This window comes from Folsomia candida, unplaced genomic scaffold (assembly GCF_002217175.1).
Source record: "Folsomia candida strain VU population unplaced genomic scaffold, ASM221717v1 Fcan01_Sc024, whole genome shotgun sequence".
Taxonomy (NCBI): domain Eukaryota; kingdom Metazoa; phylum Arthropoda; class Collembola; order Entomobryomorpha; family Isotomidae; genus Folsomia; species Folsomia candida.
This window is the reverse complement of record NW_019091216.1, coordinates 1,606,606-1,624,712: the sequence shown is the minus strand read 5'-3', so window position 1 is coordinate 1,624,712 and position 18,107 is coordinate 1,606,606. Positions and strand designations below refer to the sequence as shown.

Sequence of the window (18,107 nt, the reverse complement as noted above, 5' to 3'; positions counted from 1 at the left end):
AAATTAGTGATAAAAATATTACTTAGATTTTTGATAAAATTCCTCGTAAAAATGTTTTTAGTTTTTAACCAATGCAATATCTACGATGTAATGGTTTCCTAAAAAATGACAAAATTTAATTTTAAACACGATAATCGGTTCACGTACCTCCTTTCAAATAAAATAAAAACAAATATTCTATAAATTTACGAACATTTTATATGGAATTACCCATGCAACGGCTTGATATCTAGTGGACATCCAAAGGTTATTAAATATGGACGAAGTGTGGTCCTGAGGACATCCAAATCGTGACATGCTTAGTCCCAGTTTGAGCCCCAGGAGATCCCTATTTCGCGTTCAAAGGTGACGTATAGGACAGTCTGGGGTACATCCTCAGGATGTCCAAATACTTAGCTCGATGGACGTGGACATCCCATGGACAACGTGTGGTCATTTAATGGAGGATAATAAGTCATAGCATGGACGAACTCACGCAGCTTTTAGTTTCTCTTGAAATTGCCTTTATTTCAGTTCCAATTAAATTAGTCAATAACAATGAAATATTAATTCGAGACAACAACAACTTTAATGCCAAAAAATAACACCAGTTACTTCTTCCTTGTTGTTTCCGTTTTGAGACGGTCCCCAGAATGACGTAACCACTCACCAACGGCATGTTCCACATTCTGTTCCGTTGCATTGATATCGCTGATTAATAGACACGCCTCTAAAAATTAAAAAAATGGATTAGTTTCATCGATTTTATCAAGTTAGCGTAAATACAATATTCCTAACCTCTGACGCATTTAATAAACTGGGTGCTAGAAAAATTGAAGTTATTCTTCATCCCTTTCAGAGAAATCTTGGTGCCCAATTCATTAGACATTATCTTTTTCATCATCCTACCAACGGCATCAGTTACGCTCAATCCTCCGCAATCCTTTAATTTGATTACCTGAGACAACATTATTAAATACAATTAAACATTATTATGTTTTTAATTTTGGCATTTTTGTAAACAGAACAAAATTTTTACACACCTTAAAGTCGTATTTTTCTCCTTCCAACCCTGCATCATAATCAGTGAACGATTCCATCGAAGTTAGTGGCGATTTTAATGGGTCTAAGTACGGTTTTCCAGCTTTAGCCGCACCAGCCAGACGTAGTCGGTCGAGCTTGTTTTCCAAATTCGTTATCGACAACTTTACAAGTTTTAAATCCTGTCCCAAGTTTATGATTAGAGCTACATAAGCAAAATAAATGTCAATAATAAAAAAATAATGACAAATCGACAGCATAAGTAACAGGCATAATAAAAAATCTCGTTGATTTGTAAATATTACCATTGTTGTCTGTTATTGTTTCTTACCGTACCATTGTTTCTTAATAATCGCCATCAGCAAAAATGGAATGTCGTTGTCTGGAGCGCCAATCAATTCTCTACAACCCGAGTCCGCTAAGAAAAATCAAAATTAAATATTAGAGCGACCTAAAATTGTTTCTAAAATGCTGAAAAAATAACCACGCATTTGTTCAACAGACGGTCGCATCAGTTCGTTCAAGCTAGAATGCATAACGCCATCTCGATTGTCTCTCAAATCATGGTCCACGACCTCAGAGTCACTACTGCTTGGAGAACAGGCTCCTGATAAAATTGAAATCATATGACAAATGTAAATATCACGCACCAAAACAGTTTTGAATAAGTACCTGTAATGCCACTGCCATCTGCTAAGATCAGAGATGGAAAAGGTGGAGGAAGCAAAGAATTTCTCGGTGGAGGCGCCTGGGCAGTAACAACCGATTTGAACAAATCAGTAGATCTTTGGCGTAGTCGAGTCATTTCTTCTTCGGCTTCAGATTCTAGATCCGATTTCTCTACTGCAATTTTCACCTTCTTCAAAGCTTTGTCAAAAGTATCTGAAAGATTTTTTTTTATTTTAAAAAAACGTAATAATAACGATATGTGAAAAATATACCATATTTTCCTAAAACCGCCTCTATAGGGAACAGATTCCAAGATTTATCCGGGTCTCTTTGAAGACGAATTGCCTTTTGCTGATCACTTTTAGGCCAGTAGCAAAGTCCCTCGCCATGCAACCACTTCTCAGGAAAGACCTCGAAGGAGATACCCCCCTTTTCTTGAAATTTTCCCACACAATACATTATACTTAGTGATGAAGTGGAAATACGGCGAGTCCTTCTCCAGTGTCAAAAACTTGGACTTTTGAGTAAATTTCTGACACGCGAACAATCACGAAGGATGACGAGTCTAAAATATAGTCAAACAAAAATATGTTTAGACTTCCCGAGTCACAGGGGTAAGAGAAGAAGTTTCTTTTCGATGATTGAGATTTTGTCAACAACACTTGTTCATTATGAATTTCAGAGTAGCAAATATTTTTAACAGAAACTAGAACTTTTTCCTTGGTTAGGAAATAACTATCATACAGAACGGAGCACTTTAATGTAAATTGTCCATTAATTACGATTTGGCTAAATTGTGGATCTGATGTTCCATCAATGAGAGGACCGGAAGTATGTAAACCAAGAGTTAAAAATTCTGGACATGCATATTCTTCACTTTTTATCATTTCTTCTTCACACAGCTGATTAATAACTTGTTGGAGTGGCCTGTGTGGACTTCTAATTAATTTCTTTAAACTTCCCAGTTTTGATTCGTACGAAAATGCACTAAATGAGTCCAATGGTCCCAATCGTTTTACGTCGTCAGCCAAATGTAGAACACAATGTATATTATATGAGATATTCCTTTGTCCAAATAAAACTTCAAATCTTTTCACAAAAAACGAGAGAAGATTTTTTGCATAATCGTTTAACAAAACGTGAACTTCCTCCGAGACGAGAATTCCGATTGCAACAGAAAGAGTCATAAATAACTCATAACTCTGCTGCGACACAACTCCCTTCAATACAATTGGCCCCGTGTAAAGCAAGAACTGCCGAAATTCAGTCGCCTTGAATCGTTCCAGATCGTCAAGTGATCTTGGTTTTCTTGAAAATTCGCACAGTACTTTTTTATTTAGACTGCAAAGTCGTTCTGATATAATTGATACGTCAGCAGCACGAAGTTTTTCGGGAGATGGTTTACCGGAAGTCCACAAATGAATTAATTTTTTCACGACACCCAGACATATCAGATGCATGTAATCTTGCGGGAATCCAAGAACAAGGTCCAGAGAAGGAATATTTTGCAGCACTGTATCACGTAAATGATGATCTTCATCTTGTTTTGTACGGAAAGTTTCATCAGTGCGTAAATTTTTTATCACACTTCCAAATGTCATTCTATGCTCAACGTAATCCCCTTCGACATCGCATCTATCACATCCATGATAACCTGTGTGGCCTTTTATACCTTTCACAAACGACCTGGCTGGAGCATCACAAACGATCGAGTGCAAGCTAATATTATAAACTGAGTTTTTGATTAAATTAAATTCGTCAACAAATTCTTTTAGTAAATGGTCACTTAATTCCGGTTTTTTCTTGCCTCCAAATATTGCGATGACAAAAGGTGTTCTTGTAATTCCTACGAAGCTACCAAGAATAGGCCAAAATTGAACCGAACTGCTTCTAAACAAAGGTAGACCACCAATGTTTATTTGAAGTAGTAGTTTTGTTGGGGAAGGAGGGGGGCTGATTAAATTAATTTTTCTTTGTATTCCGAAGTACACAAATTCACCCGGTGGCAAAGGTTGGATTTTTGGCTTATCTCGGGCAAGCAACAAACTACGACAATCAGAAGGAAATTTTTCAAAACAATGATGGCGTTTTAAAATCTTTAATAGTGCACTAAATTGTTGATTATTAACGTTCAAATTCACACCCCATAATTTTAGTTCTTCCAAAACAGAACGTTGTTGAAGTGAAGGTATCTGTTGACGTTCTGGGGGTTGTACCTCGTTGTCGGCACTCAAAAATGACACGTCTTCATTCTCCGATCCAACGTCTCGATCTTCGTCATTGTCCGATCCGCTTTCACCCTGGGATTCAAAATTTCTATCGTCCTCGACCGGCGATAAACTAGAAATTTCTGGGACAGGTGGAAATTCTAGTTGCCTTGCTTGTTCTTTTGCTATCTGTTGCCGACGCCTTTTCCCAAGAATAGTTTTTCTCATTTAAAGCTAAGTTTGAAAGCAAAATAAAAAATAATGAGGTAAAAAATAATAAAAAACTTTGAACAAAATGAAAAATGTATAAGAAACTGCACCTGTTGTTCCATTAATTATAGTATGTAGTAATTTTCGCACAAAACTAAATAGCTTATGTAGCAAAGTTGAATTAAGATTCAATTATTATGGATGACTAAAGTAAAAGACGTTTTTTTACTTGTGACTCAAACATGTGGTTGAGATTTAGTTAGTGCGGGTAATGTCCACGGTAATGTCCATGCATGGATGAGAAAACAACATCCTCTGGATGTCTTACAACTTCATGATTTGGAGGTTAGGCTCATCCAACAACAATATCCACGAGGCGTCCGGTGGATATCATTTGTTGGATGATCCAAAACGTCCATGAGTGGATCTAAATATTACAACCAGTGGATGATCACCGCTGCATGGGTAGTTGGAATGAATATAAAAGGCGTGATTTATATTTAATGATAAATGTTTAATAGAAGAAATAACTTGTAATAAGCAATCTTTTATGAAATCCGCAATGTGCACTTACGACCTTTTTACCAACAATGTTATTTCAAACCTGAATAAATATTGGACATGGATCTAAACTTGTGCACAGATCTAAACATGTTGGAAATAAAATTTAGTTAAAAAATTTTACGGGGTTTTCGTAAATTTTAAGTTTTGCAAGACTTTACAATTTATCACCAGACAGCATTAAATTTATTGATTAATTGATTGATATTTTATTCAAGTGTTTAGGAAGTTCATAGTTGTACAACCATGCTCTTCAACAAGTGACATATAAAAAACATAAACAACTGTGAAACTATATCTATGCCAAATAATTAGGACGTAATTATGAAATTAGACATAACATATATGTATATTCTTAGAACTAGTTGATTAATTTAATTATTTTTGTTAATTAAGATGCCCGATTAACAAAACAACAAAATGATTATGAGCTTGGATTCTGAATTTAGGGCTAAATTCATTATGTCTAGTAATTTCTGGTATTTATTCCTGGTAGTATTATTATTCCTGTATTTTACCAGTGGGATTATAGGAAATTTAATTTAGTAATTTATACTATTTATATTGTTCATTCGTTCAACCTTCTATTTTTCGTAATTTGGCGCCTGCATTATTAGCCTAGAGCGTTTGGTAATTGCATTGTAATATAGATGTTAAGGTTTCCTGTTATTGAATAAATTGTTTACCTTAATTGATATGTTATCTTATGATATCTATATTAACTTTACTATTTTTGAGAATGTGAATACATCGCTTCTTTAATTTCTTGATACACTCTAAACTAGACTTGTACGAAATTTATTCAAAATTGGGTAAACTTGCTGGGAAAAATGTAACCAACGTTATATAGCTTTTGATATTGCTTTAAAATCTCTCTTTTTGCGGCTTGTATCTCTAGAGTTCTTAATCTTTATGTTACAATTAATCTATTCCAACATGGTTGCACAAAGTTTTGCTGAAATTCAGTTTACAATCAGGTATAACCATTCAACTGGCGTATGGCCAACCCACTGCAGGCCTAATTCAGCGATTGGTGGAGAGGATTTGGATCCCGCACAGAACTTGATCTCACAATGCCCCGATGGGGCGCTCATAAACTCCAGCAGGCCAATTTTGTTCAAATTTTAAAAATCGAAAAATTACAAAATATTAAAACATTAAAATTCTACACAAGATGGTGTATGAAACTCGATTTTTAAAATTTGAACAAAATTGGCCTGCTGGAGTTTATGAGCGCCCCATCGGGGCATTGTGAGATCAAGTTCTGTGCGGGATCCAAATCCTCTCCACCAATCGCTGAATTAGGCCTGCAGTGGGTTGGCCATACGCCAGTTGAATGGTTATACCTGTTTACAATGTCGAGGTCTTTTATCATTCTTTAAAACTTGTTTAATTCGACCGCCTCAAAAATAGCAAATTCTAAATGAGCTTGTTTAAAATAAAAATATAATGAAATCTTTAACACGACCAAGGAAATCAGGAGATTTTTATAATACATTTTTCAACTTTTGTGGCCTGGGTTAACTGTTTTTATTTAATTTTGTTATATAATTTGCCTACCAAAATTGTATTCAATTAAAAAAAATGCAAGATTTTGACAATTATGCAAACTGTTTTGTAATATTGTTTCACAAATTGTAGAATGAAGGTATGTACATAATTTTGTCTGCTAATTGAATGACTAATTTTGCGGGTCTCTATATCCTGCCTGAGTTTATTTCTACAGCAGTCTCATTCTTCACCCCACTTTCTTATACTGGCGGCCCGATTTTAAATTCAAACACTGGGATCAGCCCAGAGTAAATAAATAGATCACAAACAAATTTTGCTGTAAAGTATGGTTGAACTCATGAACTATTACTATAGTTGAAAAATTTAATACATAATTAATAGGGATAAGTAAAATGGACAAGCCAAGCGTCAATGGTATTATTTTACGAAAGTAATTAAACAAATTACAAATAAAGATTCCTAACTGAGTTTGAGAGCATGGCTTAATTTTTAAACATATAATTACATTTACAAAAAGCGTTTGATGAACAAAAATGTTAAAAACTTTCCCCCAATTTTTTCAGGGAAAATATTTAAAGAATTTAAAAGTTAATGGTCACTTTTAAATGTAACTTTAACTTTAAAAGATTTACAAATTCTTGCAAAGAGAAGAAGACAGCTTCTTATTCCAAAGCCTAACGTGGCAACTACGATGGTCAAATCGAATCAAGTCCAAGACGCGATGCTGGGGAACGCGAGTAAAAGAGCTGATGGTCGATCTATCCGATGATAACACACTTGACCTCCCCATCTCTCAACTTAGACAAATATTTCCTTCAAAGTTACCTCACATTCTAAGTAAAATAAAGGACAAATTATTAAATACGGACATCGACAATATGGCAAATACAACAAGGATCCCAAATTATGCTAAAATGAAAACACACGCCCTAATTGAACCATACCTCCGGCTCAGCCTCCCTCTCCCTATGGCGCAAGTTATGGCGCAGTTAAGAGTAAACCTCTACAATCTAAAAATCAATGATAAGAAGATTCCACTCCAAAATCAAACAAGTTGTCCATGGTGCGGTGAAGGAGAAGGAAACAGTGACCACTATCTTCTGTATTGTCCTCACCTGGAAACCACACGCTCCAAATTTCTCAACCTCTTCCTTTCCACCCCCACCGCGAACTTTATCGACTTGTATAATAATTACAAAAACTCCCCTGACTTTTATAAGAATATTTTCTATTTTTTTACTGAATGTTTCAAATCCCTAGACTCTCCCTTTTGACCACAGCATATATATATGCATACATAAATCTAATTTCTTATTCCAGTATTTCATGTAGCGATATGGGCTGAGGCCATCGTATTGAACAAATAAATCTATATTGATTGTTTGATTGATTTACAAATTCAAATCGCAGTCATCGCAGTCAAACCTTTTTAATTATATATTTGCTTGTAAGAATAATATGCCTTGTTATGTCAGGGTTTGCAAACCATTTCCTAAGGGGAACTGATTTGTGTTGACATATTAATAAAGGATTACACGAACTTGAATTTTGTAAATTGTTTGGCACACGTGCGCAGCTTAACTGTCGTAATTGGTTTGATGTGAAATTGAGTTCGTAATCAATCAAAAAGATATTGATTCCCTCTTTGTGGGGTTTTACTTGAAATGTTTTAAAAAACATAAATTTTCCAAAATTGATTCCCAGGTAATTACCTGGTAATTACCTGACTTAAGTCAGCAGACTACAAAAATTCTAAACATATCGTATTGACGAATTTATGATAAAAAATATTATCGCAATTTAGATGAAATTCTTTTTAGAAATTTATCTTTGTAATTTCTATGTAATTCAATTATTTCTTTCACAAATTGACAAATTTGAATTTAAATACTACTACCAGTGGTGATACTACTTGAATTACAAAGAAAACTAATATTCTATAAATTTACACACATTTTGTGTAGATTTAGTCAATAAATAACTTTGAGGGGCATAATTTAAATTCAATGATAAATGCGTCATGGAGGAAACAACTTGTAATAATTTCATACACAAACTTTTATAAAATCTCGCACCTGAGTGTAACGAATCTTTTACCCGACCCTGTAATTAAAACATGCACAAATATTGGATACGGATCTAAATTTGGACAAGTTGGAAATAAAATATAGTTAAACATTTTCCGGAGGTCTTTGTTAATTTTAAGTTTTACAGGTTTTTACAATTTATCACTAGATAGTATTAAATCTATATTTACTTTGTTTTTGTTATCGAACAGTTAATGTTTCTTGCATTAATAATATTCCTTTCCAATAGTAAAGAACAACATATTCCAAAATTAACTAATTAATCGATTTTTTTCAATAATTATGTTAATTAAATTGTTTTGGTTAATTAAGATGCTCGATTACAACCAAAGGATTTTGACCAAAGAGTCTGAATTTGCAAAACTATTGCCAAACTGGTATTTCTGAAGTGGTAAAAATTTTGAATCCGGTAATTTTACTAGCTAGATGAAATGAAAATTCGTCAAAATCGTAAGTGAATTCATAATACGAAGACTACAAACAAAGATTAAGAATTTGTCAAAACCAAGGCTGGTGGTTAGTAACACAGCTTTTGGTAAAAAAAATGCTAGCCATTTACATAATGTCAGTAATTCACTACACCCCACTATGGGTCAGTTTGCTTAATTTGTGGCCGAAAGTATAATTTAATTACATACGCTTTGAAATTTAGGATAAAATGACTTTAAACTTTTACCATATAAATATATTTTAAATAGCGACTTTTTGTTATAAAAAAAATTACTAGCGTGACAAAATATTTTTGTATGAACTAAAAAATTAAGATTCTAGATTTTGGCAAGATATAATAGGCATTCGTCGATCAGACAATTTGAGTAAACTCAGTTTGGATTATAATTAATTGTTTTAGTGTGTTAACTTTGAACGGTTGCGATATGGGTAATATCCAAAAGTGGAAATTTCCGACATCAGCATATGCTCTTGACACCTATCGCTATTGAATAACACAAATTTTAGCTCATTTGGGGGCGGAAATGGACGGAAATGCTGAAAATGCGAAATCCCTATGTCCGCAATGCATTACAAAAAGTTTGAGGTCTTGGTTCTCTGGAGTGGCTTGACTAATAGCCTAAATATTTTACATGGAAGATAAAATGGTTATAGAGAGCACGATGACATATAAAGACATTCATTCCAAGCTAATGCCTTAAAGGCCAGATTCTACGGTATTTGGCCCACAAAGCTTTGTGGTGAAAATTGTACTTTGAATTTGTTTCGAAGTTCAAAGCAAGTATCGAATCATATACTTGCTTTGAAATTGCTTTCAACTATGAATTTTTCCTAGAAATACTTACAAATTTCAAGCATTTATCACTAAACAGCCTTAAAATTAGTAAATAACGTTTTGTGTTTTAACAAGGCACACCGCACGTCAAGAGATTAGATCTAGTAACCTATTACATAGTTCATATATTACTAAATAATTAATTCGGCGCTAGACTTGTGTATTTTATGATGCATAAACATATCTGAAGTTTGGTTTTGCATAAATTTTTGATGTTTTGATGAAATTTTGCAGAACTGAACCCGACCTTTTGACACCTTCATTGAAAATTGAAATCATTATCATAATCATTGAAAACAAGGGGGCGTGGCCCAGGGAACCATTGAAAGTAGGTACCCCTCTTTGTCACAAAAATAGTAATAATAAATTTTGTGAAATTCGAATTTATTATAATACATAATCTAACAAGATGAATTCCAAAATGTAACAAGTTTGAATTTCGCTGAATTTTTTATTACTATTTTTGTGGCAAACTTTACCAGATGTGGTAGAGAACCTTAGTCATTACAAATACTAATGATTACTACTACTTATTTTACCTATCGGTAACGATTCTACCTAGTGAAGTTTCAGAATTATTTTGGTATTGGAATTTGTTTGATTTGCAGATATATGTACAAGTGTTAGTTTGTGGCTTATGAAATGTGTTGAATTTGGTTTCTTGAATTTGGTGATGTCGAATAAGTGTATTTAAAACGAGCACAGAAGATTTAATTTGAATTGAGCAGTCATAAAGGTTTTAATTGTCAGAAATTATTACTTAGTTTACAATTTGGGAATTTAGTTTCTATTTAAAAATGACTTTGAATTTAGGATAGCAAGAAGAAGTGGTTCAAATGGGTGACTGACTGAGAGTGAGTAAGTAGTTGAGAATACGGAAGAATAAGTAGCTGTTTGAGTGGAATGACCTTGAGCATTTACATAGTAGGATATGAGTTTTAGTTACAATACAATTGCATGGAAAGAGTCATATGAAATATTATACAAGCTACTTAACACCGCCCACGTTGTAATATTCAATTACAAAGATTTAGAGATATGAAAGGATAATTGAAATTAAGAACAATGAATAGGTCAAAATGTGATTACATTACAAAAATCAAATCATAAAAGAAAATACAATGACATAAACAGATCATCCTAGACTACAACATGATTCCTCTCTTGACACACACTAAAATGGAACTGTTTGAGCATATTTCATCTCACGCCCATAAAAAAACACATTCACACGGGAACACGAACTGTTTGGCTTGTTAAGACCGCGCCGTGTGGGGATGGGGGTTGAGGAACCACGGTTGAGTTGTCGGAATCACTGGTGGTGTCATCGTGTCTACATGAAAAATAAAAATGACTTTAGAAAGAGAAAATTGAGTCCTTTCAAATGAAAATTAATCAGAACATGGTAATAAAGGACTCAGCTTAGCAATAGGACGTTTGTAGTCTCCGGACTTTGTACGAATTGTGACGACTCGAACCAATGAATCTGCTCCTGGATGGACATCAATGATTCGACCGAGTTTCCATTTAGCGGGGGGCAATTGTTCATCATGGACCAAGACCAAATCATCCTTCTTAAAATTGGCTCGCTTCTGTGTCCACTTGAACCGTTGTTGAAGGGTGGACAAATACTCATTCTGCCATCGTTTCCAAAAATGTTGAGAGATTTGCTGGACCCTTTGCCATCTGGACAATCTGTTGATTTTGATTTCTTGCAAGTTTGGTTCTGGTACTGAATTGATAGGACCTCCGATGAGGAAATGCGCTGGGGTCAACGCGTCGAGATCGTCAAGGCTGGTTGACAGTGCACACAAGGGTCGAGAATTCAAAATTTCTTCCACGCAGCAGAGAAGAGTTCCGAACTCCTCCAGTGTTATGTTGCTTTGGCCAATGACACGACGAAGATGAAATTTCACAGATTTCACGCCTGCCTCCCAAAGTCCTCCTTGATGTGGTGCTGCGGGTGGGTTGAATTTCCACAATGTTCCGAGAGGTGACAACTTGTTCGCCACCACATGATTGTACTCTGCAGATTGGATGCTGGCTGCGAGTTCCTTCTCTGCTCCCACAAAATTGGTCCCGCAATCACTATACATAATTGCTGGGATGCCTCGTCTTGCTGTGAATCTCTTATAGCAAGCAATGAACGCTTCAGTGGTAAGATCTGTCACATACTCCAGGTGAACGGCCTTTGTACTGAAACAAACGAATATAGCAAAATAGCATTTAAATGACCTCGCTCCCTTTCCCTTGCATTTTAGGATTTGGTAGGGGCCAGCGAAATCCACTCCAGAATTGAGGAAAGGTCTACCAACAGTTACCCGAGTTGATGGCAAACTCCCCATTAATTGTTGTGCTAAATTGGCTTTGTGACGTCTGCAGATGACACATTTTCGGATGATGTGACGGATGGTTTCTCTTCCTCGTAGAATCCAGAATTTTTTAAGAAGTGTGGATAGGACTAACTTGTGACCACCATGTAATGTGTCATGATGACACTGTCGAATGACAATTGTTGTCAAATGATGATTATGAGGGAGAATTATGGGATGTTTCTGCTCCTCATGCACATGGGAATGTTGGAGGCGACCACCCCCTCGAAGAATGCCACCTTGGTCTAGAAATGGATGAAGTTGAATTAATTTGCTCTTCGTTGGTAGTGCATGTCTTCTCTCCAAACATTTGACTTCGTTGTAGAATTCCTGATTTTGCACAATTTTGACAAGTGAGGATAATGCATCTTCTAACTCTTGGGGATAGAATGGACCACACTTTCGCTCGTGTTTGTTCTTTCTTCGCATATTGTAGATGAATCGATTGATATATCCCGTAATCTTGACCAGTCTTGATAAAGAAGAATACCTTGTTATGATTGAGTCAGAGATAGTTGAATGAAGTGTCGTCGTCTTGATGGACTTTTCTTCTCTGTCCACTTCCGCTGAGAACTCTGCCGGATGTGGAGATGGGAATGAACTACTTTGTAACCAATGAGGACCAGTCCACCACAAATGATGATTGATGAGATCTGGTGTGGATATTCCTCTTGAGGCGCAGTCGGCAGGATTGTCCTCGCTCCGAACGTATCGCCACAAATTGTAGGGGGTTTCTTCTTGGATTTTCGCCACGCGATTGGCGACGAATCTTTTCCACTTGCCAGGAAATGCCTTGAGCCAACCGAGGACCAATGTTGAGTCTGTCCAGGCTGTAACTGAGCATGAGAGATTACAAGCCTGCATAATGCCTTGAATCAATTCACTTAAAATGACCGCTCCACACAACTCCAACCTTGGAATAGATAATTGTTTTACCGGCGCCACCCTGGTTTTGGCAGCAATAAATCTTACTGTTACGTTACCATCTTCCCCTTCAGTCCGCAGGTAGACGACGGCTGAATAGGCTTTCTCTGAGGCGTCAGAAAACCCATGGATTTGGTGAGTTACTCCAACAGTGCCGGTGGTAACACATCTTGGAATTTGCAGTTGTTTAATGCTTGCTAAGTCTTGTTGATATTGTAGCCAGGTTGCTTGAATTTGAGGACAGAGCTCGTCGTCCCAACTAACGTTGTCTTTCCATAATTGCTGGAACATGACCTTTGCGTTGATAGTGACTGGTGACAGAAATCCGAGTGGATCGAAAACCTTTGCTAACTCTGAGAGTAGTTGTCGTTTTGTGATCTTGACGATGTGTTGTGAGGGCTGAACGGAGAAAGTAAAAACATCTGATGAGGGTTTCCATTCAATGCCGAGAGTGGGAAATGATGCAGTGCTGTCCAAATCCAAAGTGTCGCTACTTTCCCTTAGTTCTGGGGGAATGGACTGAAGAACGGTAGGGTTGTTTGTCATCCATTTCCTAATTTGCATGCCACCTTTCGCCACGAGGTCCACTAATTGTTTTTGAACAATGATTGCTTGCTCCACATTGCTTGCTCCACCGAGAAGATCATCTACATACATGTCCTCAAGTAGAATTTTTGATGCAATAGGATAACTACTTGCCTCGTCTGACGCTAATTGTTGTAGTGAACGAGTTGCCAAATACGGCGCGGGTGCGGTGCCGTACGTCACAGTTAACAACCAATATTCCTTAATTGGTTCTGAGGGTGATTCTCTCCAAAGAATTTTCTGAAAATCCCAATCCTCCTCAGCCACCTTGAACTGCCTATACATTTTTGCTATGTCGGCCTTCAGGGCGATTGGCTTCATCCTAAATCTCATCAGAATTGTGCATAAGTCATCCTGAATAGTAGGACCTACCATCAATGCTGCATTTAGTGAGATTCCGGTGGTTGACCTTGCGGAGCCATCAAACACCACCCTCAATTTAGTAGTGCTGCTGTTCTCCTTAAGTACGAAGTGATGTGGAAGATAAAATCCTCGGTTGTGGTTGATCTTATCTGGAGGAATCTGCATCATATGGCCAAGGGAGCTATAATCTCGCATGAATTTTACATACTCGTCCTTGTAACCTGGAAATTTCTGGAAACGCCTCTCCAAAGACATTAACCTTCGCAAAGCTTGTTCTCTAGAGAGCCCCAAATTAGTTAAATTGTTGTTGAATGGTAATTTGACTGTATATTGACCTGTAATGATATCTCGTTTGTGGTTGGCGACGAAGTGCTGTTCACATTCCTTCTCCTCTTGAGTGAAGTGACGCTGACTCGGTAGCTCTTCCACTTCCCAGAAGCGCTGAATGACCTCCTCCAAACTGTTGTGAAGGACGGTGACTTCGGCTGAATCCGTTGATTTGACTAATGTGCGACCAGATAACACCCATCCAAGTAGAGTGTTCTGTGCAATGGGAGTATTCTTTGGGCCATTTTTCAATCCTGGTCTGATAATGGATGCCACCACGTCAGCTCCAAGTAAAATGTCCACTTGCCTGGGTTCATTGAATTTAGGGTCTGCCAGTTTGAGACCACGTAGATATGAAAATGATGAGATGTTGATTGGTAATTTGGGCATTGGTGCTGTAACTCTTGGCACGATCAATGCATCCACACTGAAACTTGATCCTTGTGATAATGAGGATAGATTGAGGTTTACCTTGAACTTGGATGACCCCACGCACGACGACGATAATCCAGTAATCTTGACATTTGTCCTCTGACGAGTCAAACCAAGACTCGTGGCACAGCTCTCCGTGATGAAGCTTGATTCTGAGCCGTCATCTAAAAACGCCCTACAAGTAAATTGATTACCTGCCTTATCTTCAACATTAACTAATGCAGTTTTCATTAATGTTAATTGATCATGACTTCCTTGGGTGTTGATGTGAGATGATGATGATTCCGATTGTGGCGTTGCTGCGCGTCTTGATTCGAAGTGAAGTAGAGTATTGTGACGTTTGTTGCATTTCTTACGTGAATGATTACTTGGACAGTCTTTTGCAATATGATTGGACTTGAAACAATTACGACAAAGCGACCAGTTGCTGACTTTGACTGACCTTTCCTCCGGTGACAAAGTGCGAAATGGTTGGCATTGGTAAAGATAATGTGATTGCTTACAATTGTGACACGATATTCCATTGGCTGCTGTGGCCGAAACATGATGGGAATGAGAAGACGAGTGTCGCCGTTCCCCCGAACCATGATGAGATTGAGAAGACGATTGTCGCCGTTCCCCTGATGATGATGATGATGACTTGCCTCCTTGGGATTGAAGTCCTCTGATGTGCTTCTCAAGGAATTCTTGTAATTCCTTGAGTGACGGTGGATCAGTGCCGGTTAGTGACATTGCCCATTCACGCCGCGTCGCTGAGTCCATCCTATCCGTCACAATGAACACGATGAGATCGTCCCATTCGTCCACGGGCCGACCTAACACACGAAGGGATCTCATGCTTTCCATTGTGACATCCAACAATTGCTGCAGACTTGATGCAGATTCTTGTTTGAGATGAGGTTGGCTGAAAATCCGATTGACTAATGCTTGAGTAATTTCCCGTTTGTTGTCATATCTGTCGACAAGCAAACTCCACGCCTCCCTGAAGTGAGAGTCGGTGATGGAGAAAGATTTGATGAGATTGAAGGCGTCGCCCTTAACACACACTTTAAAGTATTGCAACTTCTGCGCGCCCGATAGCGCTTTGTTGTTGTCAATACTTGCTATGAAGAGATCTTGAAAACTTTGCCAATTTTCGTACTTGCCGTCCAAATCTGGAAGTTCCATCCGTGGGAGCTTGACCGTGTCCTTGTGGATCGCTGCGCTGCCGCTTGTGTCAGGATAGGATCTCAAGATGACCTGCAGTCGTCCCAATGTCTCAATGATCCTCATGTCGAGATCATCCGCTTCCTCCACTGCCTTCTTCATCAGGTCGTCAGTGGTACACAATGAAAATATGTCGTCCGCTATGTCTCTTGCCTTGCTCTCCAAAGTTTCCACGCTTTTGAGAAGTCCTTTGGCTTCGTCCACTGAGAGAAGTTTTGAACTGTTTTCATGCTTGGCTATCGTCGCTTGGATCTTGGTTAGACAACCCTTATGCCCTCCTCTCATCCTCTCAAATGTGCTCATGTCCTTCGCCATTTTAACTTAGCGAATTCACACACACAAACACTATAAAACGAGTTCAACACTATTCACAACTGTCACTAGATAGTTCCCTTACACTTATTGCAAATTGACACTAGCAATAAATGCCGGCGATGACAATGCCGATCGGATTCACGAGACCAAAAAATGTTAGTTTGTGGCTTATGAAATGTGTTGAATTTGGTTTCTTGAATTTGGTGATGTCGAATAAGTGTATTTAAAACGAGCACAGAAGATTTAATTTGAATTGAGCAGTCATAAAGGTTTTAATTGTCAGAAATTATTACTTAGTTTACAATTTGGGAATTTAGTTTCTATTTAAAAATGACTTTGAATTTAGGATAGCAAGAAGAAGAAGTGGTTCAAATGGGTGACTGACTGAGAGTGAGTAAGTAGTTGAGAATACGGAAGAATAAGTAGCTGTTTGAGTGGAATGACCTTGAGCATTTACATAGTAGGATATGAGTTTTAGTTACAATACAATTGCATGGAAAGAGTCATATGAAATATTATACAAGCTACTTAACAACAAGTATTTTGACGATTTAGTATATATACAATATATAGCTTCTAAAATTTGATTGTGGGTTCAATCCATGAAGTATAATTGTATGATAAATAAATGCCAAAGTTTAGCGCCGGCGTGAATAGTCTAGTGTAATTTGTAACTAGTGGGAAATATAGGTGTTTACTGTTGACAAAAGTTTATTCAAGGTGGCAAATCATCAGTTACACTGCTCTCAAGATCAAGACACACTTTATAATAATCTTTGACTAAATTATAAACTTAACTGTCCATTTTACCCGTTACAAAATTACGTGCATACGTTTTGAATACTTTGATCGTAGGATATCTCGTAGGAGATCGTAAAAGATCGTAGTGTTGAAGTCTGATGTTTCATATGTCATAAATTATTTACATTAATTTATGCGGTATGTTGAAATTTGAAAGAAAAATGGATATTTATATTAATTCCATCATATTTGAAAATGTGAATACATTGCTTTCTTTATATACTCTAAAAAAGACTTGTTCAAAATTTACTCAAGGCTGGGTAAATATGTAGTTGGTTGGTTACAACATTCACCACATAGTTTTTCCGTAACCATTTTTATTAAATTTATGCATTTAATTTAATTACTTTCTGGAAATATGTTATCCTATTATAAAAAAATTGAAAGATGTTTGACGACTATATAAACTAATTTGTATGGTTGTCCCCGCAAATTGTACCATACAGATCGTTTACTGCGGTATTATGTACGATTTTTCTGCGTTATTGTATTGTTTCGTTAAGGATATGAGGACCTACATAATTGTACGACTCATGTGTAGTCAGTTTTCGTTATATATTTTTGTACATGTACATAATTCTGATTTCTATGTGGTACATTTATTCGCATGGAAATAAATAAAATAATATTTACCATACAATTCTGAAGAATTTATTGGTACGGTGTGTTAGTTTGAGTCTTAAATTTTGACAGGAAGAATTTTCCATGCATCATAAGCACGATAATTTATCAGGAATTTCAAAATTAAATTAAGAAGTATTATCCTACAAGTCTTTACATTTGTTGTATATTATTTTTATTTTTTGTGCAGGAATTTGAAGGAGTCTAACATCTAAATGCAGCATATACAATTACTGTAACTTACATTAGTAACTGGTCAATATTTCCGGCAAAATTGTATTGTTGGCATGATGAATCAACGTGCATAATTTTTTAAATTTTGTATCTTATATTTGCCAAGACTCACATTTAATAAATCCGCAAAAATAATTGTATCCTTCAAAAACTTATTTTAATAAATTTGAAATTGACTTCCTGCCGATTGCAAAATTTACGAACATTTTACATTAAATTGTCCCATGTAAATGTTGTAAAGTTGAATATGACAAACTAAAATAGAACATATTTATAAATTAATTTTAAGTATTGGAAATTTAAATGCAGTAATAGTTTGGTGAGACAGGTGTATCCAACCAAGTTTTAGTAGTCGAAATTCCTTATCACAAAAAAA

At 36.5% G+C, this 18,107-nt stretch overlaps 1 protein-coding gene across 1 annotated transcript; it reads right to left on the bottom strand.

Annotated features, from left to right (window-relative positions):
- Positions 1 to 10,942: 10,942 nt before the first annotated feature.
- LOC110859062 lies at positions 10,943 to 16,075 on the bottom strand. The gene has a single exon (XM_022107925.1). The coding sequence runs from the start codon at positions 16,073 to 16,075 to the stop codon at positions 10,943 to 10,945; it is 5,133 nt and encodes a 1,710-aa protein (XP_021963617.1).
- Between the last annotated feature and the right edge of the window lie 2,032 nt (positions 16,076 to 18,107).

What these genes read in the sequence shown, in the direction of transcription:
- LOC110859062 (XM_022107925.1), bottom strand. Translation starts at nt 16,075, where the DNA reads ATGGCGAAGGACATGAGCACATTTGAGAGGATGAGAGGAGGGCATAAG.